This window comes from Rhagoletis zephyria, unplaced genomic scaffold (genome assembly GCF_001687245.7).
Source record: "Rhagoletis zephyria isolate East Lansing unplaced genomic scaffold, Rhagoletis_zephyria_1.1 Rzeph_scaffold_26142, whole genome shotgun sequence".
In the NCBI taxonomy this organism is placed as follows: domain Eukaryota; kingdom Metazoa; phylum Arthropoda; class Insecta; order Diptera; family Tephritidae; genus Rhagoletis; species Rhagoletis zephyria.
In genome coordinates this window covers 1-5,636 of record NW_016183200.1, presented here as the reverse complement: position 1 = coordinate 5,636, position 5,636 = coordinate 1, and the positions used below count along the sequence as shown (strand labels likewise).

At 35.0% G+C, this 5,636-nt stretch overlaps 2 protein-coding genes across 2 annotated transcripts; both read right to left on the bottom strand.

The window, feature by feature from the left end:
* Positions 1–496: 496 nt before the first annotated feature.
* Positions 497–1,679, bottom strand: LOC108382298 (clavesin-1-like). The gene is made up of 2 exons (XM_017638683.1): positions 1,186–1,679; positions 497–1,119 (listed from the first exon to the last, which is right to left on the bottom strand). The coding sequence occupies exons 1-2, from the start codon at positions 1,497–1,499 to the stop codon at positions 738–740; spliced, it is 696 nt and encodes a 231-aa protein (XP_017494172.1). The 5' UTR covers positions 1,500–1,679; the 3' UTR covers positions 497–737.
* A 2,689-nt stretch (positions 1,680–4,368) lies between these two features.
* On the bottom strand, positions 4,369–4,813 carry LOC108382299 (uncharacterized). The gene has a single exon (XM_017638684.1). The coding sequence runs from the start codon at positions 4,778–4,780 to the stop codon at positions 4,472–4,474; it is 309 nt and encodes a 102-aa protein (XP_017494173.1). The 5' UTR covers positions 4,781–4,813; the 3' UTR covers positions 4,369–4,471.
* Between the last annotated feature and the right edge of the window lie 823 nt (positions 4,814–5,636).

The following is a 5,636-nucleotide window of genomic DNA, read 5'->3' as shown; positions in this document are numbered from 1 at the left end:
TCACTTTGAAATGGCGTGCTATAGATATGACCGATACTGTATATTTTCTTTCTTTCCATTCATTTAAACTTGGATGCCCTGCTGGAGTTGCAGGCCGCATGCGCATCTAAAGTTAACTGCCAGAATTGCCCTGTTAGTGGCATTTTGAAAAGTTTTGGCCACTGCGCTTAAGCTTATTTCTTGTTTATTATTTTTATTTTTTTTTTTTGTATAAAATAAAAATATGCAGGAAAAGATAATTGCTTTCTATTTTATAAAAAAAAAACGCGAAAATGAAGCGAGGAATCAGGACCGGCTTTAGAAGCAAAGACGCCCGGGGCGTAAATGGAACGAGGCGCGCTTTGATAATCATGTGTTTTTTTAGGATAGTAAATGTATTGCAAAAATAGTCGAAATTTAAGAATTTTTATGGTCTTGCAGCGAGTTTAAATTTTTTAAATTTGGTATACTGAGTAAGTCCTAGTATAATGATAAGATCTTAATTCACAGCTGGGCAGCGTCTGCCCGGCAGGCCAGATTTTCATAATTGGAAATTTTATGCAATAAAAAAACGCCACATCAAAATTTTGCAATCCCAGCATAAGACTCTCAACACCACTTGTGAATCCCCGAGGTGTATTTAGAGTTATTTATGTAATTGCCAAGTAGTGCTAGGCAAAAAACGCAGACTTCTCCAGTCTCTCCAACCTACGAATTTTTTAAGCTTCCTCTTATGAATTATGTCTTCATTCGCCTCCTCAACTCACCCTTTCGACCATTTTCGCTGGCATCACCAATTTAATAGCGGCAAACATTTTCTCAAATACCGAGCCAGTATTGAAGAAATGTGAACCTTTAATGCTCACCGGCATGCCCTCTTCGACATACAAGCTAAATCTTTTCATAAGCGATGGACTAATTTGAAAGAAGTGCGCCATGCTGAAGTCCTCAAAGTCGCCGATTTGCATAAAACCACCAACAATCAAATTGTCATTGCTTATTAAGAAGATATCTTGCAATATAAATCTTGCACGCAATATTTCAGTCATATTGAATTTGTTGGGGTCGTATTTGCCAGGGCGCATTAACACTAAGCATGGGCCATCCTCCATTAGCGGTAGCGGCAAGTAAAGCGTAACGCTGGAGATCGTATGTGATTTAAACCAATATACGTATGTATGTAAATGATATGAAATTTTCGCTTACCCCAAACGTATAATGGCGCGCAGCCGTTGATCATCCACAAAGTTGTGTTGATTCAAATCGGGCATCGCCGTACGCAAAGTATAGTATTGATTCAGTTTTCGTTTCGCCTTCTCCAGACTAAATTTGCAGTCACGCAGGAAACTTACAAGAAATTGATCGCTCGTGCGGCACTTCAAATGTGGTTGCCTTAGCAACCATTCTCTGAACGCAGCGATGTCCACGGCCAGACGCTCGGGCACTTCATTCAATTCGGCAATCGCCTTATGCTGTAGCGCCGGTGTTAGTGGGCGTATATTTAGTGAGGGCGTGTCCATTTCCTTTTTTTTCACGTCTTCGATTACGACAAAAATAGTTTTAAATGCTGCTGCCGCTACATCTACTGTCCATTTGATTATTTCTCGAGTACAGAAAAATTACAAGTGAATTGTTTTTTGTTTACATATTACAAATACTATACAGTATGTACTATGTACATTAAAGGCTCACAGATAAATTTGTCGCGATTACAAATATTGACGTGTGTGTGCATTACAAATGCAATACTCTTTGTTCATTTATTTTACTTAGAGGTACTTGTACATATCGCTACCTAAATCAAAATAGGACCAACTCAAAAAATTCCAAATGTTTAGTAGAGGCAAAAACTGTTGATGCTGCGCCAGCAACAAGAGCAAAACAAATACAGTCTTAATTGTTTTTTTGTTTTCGGTTAAAGAAGAAGACATTTTAGTGGATGTTAGAAATATGGTCTGTGTACTGTTTTATGAGAATAAAATCTATTTTGAAAACTTTTTAGTTATGACTGTTTTAGAATTAAAGTGCGATATGTATGTTTGTATTCGCCACACCAACGATCAATTGCAATACTTAGCATGTGCATACACAGTTTATTAAATTTGATTGCATGTGGTCAGCATGCCAGTAGGAAAATCACAGCGTCAGTCGTAGCACTCTGAAATTGGACTATTCAAATACAATGATAAATGGATTGTTTAAAAATGAGCTAAGTAAAGTAATAATACCGTCAAATTAGAAAAATCTAATAATTCTTAGCACGATGGTCTATTATTTTTGAATACTGTGAGGTCCTATAAATTGCGGCCTATATTAGAATAACTTCAAATTGATAAAAAACTGAAACCAACTCTCTCCTACAGTCCCCCACAAGTTGCTACCTAACCAAGGAAGCGGAAAGCGCCCGAATAGCCGCCAGGTTAACTGAAAAAATATGCACCAAGTGCAAAATGTTATATATCGTTGCCTTAATATAGAAAGGCCCTATCTCACATCGTCGCTGAAATGCACAAAGCCGTAACTAACTAAAATCTTTTATTGCATAAAACGATGTGAGGCCACATAATTCGATCAAATGCATCATAATCAATTAAAACGTAAATTTTCAATTTTTAGTTAGTTACGACTTTTTGTAAATCAGCGACGATGTCAGATAGGGCCTTTCTATATTAAGGCAACGATATGCACATCTACATACATACATACATACACCTGCGTTCAACTAATTAGAAACGAAATTCAAAATGATATTGTTTGCAAATTATGTTTATTTTTTTATTTTTAATAATTTTCGTAAATATAATTTAAAATATAATTCAAAATCGAATAGAAACTATAATAATAAAAATTTCAAAGCTTGCAAAAAATGTAAATTAATCAAACTTCAAAAAATTGCCATCAAAATTTTTTCAAATTTCTAGAAAATTTTCGAGTATGCAGTTCTGTAGCCCATTAAATTGTAGTCAAAGAAAGTGCAAGTCTCAGTCGTTAAAAAATTACTGTTGATTTTTTAGAATTTTGATCATGTGTTATATAGAAGAAAATACACAACACCCTCCACAAAAAAAAAACGACGAAAGGGCTACGCGACGACTGTAGTTGTGGCCAGATTAGATCTATTTCGATTTTTCCAGCGACAGATAAGTTTCTATTTCCTCTTCTTTTATGTCAAACTCATACAAATGATGTCGCTGCCGCGTTCAAAAAAATCCTGTCGCCTTCGACAAAGCGTTTAGAAATGGAGATAACAAACTGGAAGCTGTGGCCCGTAGCTCGTCGTTTTCAATGTGTTCAGCACTTAAGGACAGAGGCGTTTGAAGAGTGGGGCTCAGTGGAGATGCAAAGAGATGTCTGGACTCATGAGATCTCTCGGCGTGCCGAGCATTCGTTTCACACATCTGCTTTTACTCTGATCAGGTACGAACGAGTTTAACCTGCTGCAGTAGCCAGAGCGAAGTATATATAACTCGAAATATATCAGAGGGTGGTCTATTAAGAATGGCATGGTGAGGAATTGCCTCTATTTCCATTAACCAAAAGCGCTTTATATATAGTAGCTGTTAAAAAATAACAACAAATAAAAAATATCTGTCGTTAATACAAGTGAATTAAAAAAACCAACTTCACATCCCTATAAAAATTTGGTAGTACTGTTTGTTCTTCATGATGAAATTATTGGAACTAAACCAAATATGGCTCTGCCCTGAAGGTACCACATTTTCGTTAGAAAAAGAATTATGGAAAACGGCTCTCGTGGTTCAAATATTTATTCGAATTGATAAAAATTGATTAAAAATGAGCAGAACGTTCGGGGTCTCGCTGGGTAGGATTTCATTGCGCCCTCGAATTTATTTTTTAGTAAAATTTGGTAATTTGTTTTATTTTATTTGTTGTTATTTTTATTTTATTTGCAAAGAGCATCAGGACAATCTTCTACGGATTCTCACTACGTTAGAGCGCTAAGTATCAATAATTTCATTGATAACCGTAGGAAATTTCTACGATATTAGTAGGGCTACGATTCACGCCACCACTTCGAGTAGGGCGGTCTCAGTTGACTTTGATTTTAGATAGGCATGTCGAGAGTACGACAATACTTAAACCTTCTTTCAAATTATCAGGACAGGATTTAGTATTAAATACTCTCGGAAGCTTTCTCTGGCATGATTGGTAATAATCTGTTCTTAACCGGTGATTTAAAGAAGATAAATGAAAACACAAACAAGGGTGGTCAACAGAAGCTACATCTCAGTGAGTTTCTATAGCAAAGTTCCCAGCCTTCAGAGAAATGGGCTGAACAGTGTTTTTTCAATAATAAAAGCGACAATATTTTCAATCTACAGTTTTATTAAACGTACGTATCTATGACAAAAAAAAATCACATGGCAAGACAGTTTTCATTTCCCTATTTACTTATTACCACTGAAAGCCTAATTTTCTTAGCACTAACAAATATAATATTCTTAACTCTAATTTCTTATTTGCTATTTTTTCAGTCCACATCCAGTTTTCGAAATGTACCTTCTAAACCAAATAATGGTTCGGTATTAATTGAACCGCCTCCCACACGTAACTTCTCATCAACACCATAATACTTCTCTTCCAATAAATATTCACGATATTCCAAAATTAACTGCTCAGTTCTAGCAACAATCTCCTCAATGCTGCTATTCTCGCCACCATATTCCTTTGGCAGATACTTTATGGGTACGGCTTCGCAAAGCGATTCAAACGTGGTGTGCACTTGGAGCTGTAAAAAAGAGGTGAGGTTGTTAGTTTTTTTTATAAAAATATGGTTCATGCTTTAATCAAAACCACATAAACCAAACTTAAAAATTTTATACAGAATTTAGAAAAATGCAACGAAATTTCGTCTAAATTTTGAACTTTTGAATCTGTTAAAAAAAAAAAAATATTGAATACGCAGATAGATCAGTTTTTCAATTCTAGTAAACGAAGTGCAAGTTTTAAGCGGCTATAAAATCGCGTTGATATTTATTGATTTCTTATTTCTGACGGATTTTTATACTTTTTACCTTATAAAAAGGAATTTTTGTAGAATAAAATGCGCATGACCGTTTGCAAACAAAATTAAAAAAAAATAACGCTATATTTTATAAATTGCAATTGTTATATGCATAAAACCGCAAAATCCGCTTAAAACTTGCACTTGTTGCACTGAATGACATAGCCGATCTATCTGCTTACCGAAATTTTTTTTTTTAATTCAAATTAAAAAGTTCAAAATTTAGACGAAAATTCGGTGAAATTTTCTAAATTCTGTATAAAGTTTGAAAATTTGGACCATATTTTTACAAAAAAATAACAAACAAATTTTAGTTTCGAAAACATTGCAAATATTAAACAAAAAACACCATGCACTCACGGGAACAAGTTTTAACCAATCAGTTTTTGCCCCTCCCCCCCCCATCCAATGTTTTTTTTTTGTGTATTCTGTCATCATAATCAAGTAATTTAAACTAAAAATCAAAGGCTCCCATGGGAGCATTCAAAAGATACTCGATTATTCGTAATTTATCGAGGAACAACTTTTATAACGAAAGTCAAAAGCCATTCTACAGTAAAAGGAGGGACCCCAAAAACACCCAAAATCAGCGCCTATTTTTGAGCCCAATATAACTTCTGAACTAAAAGAA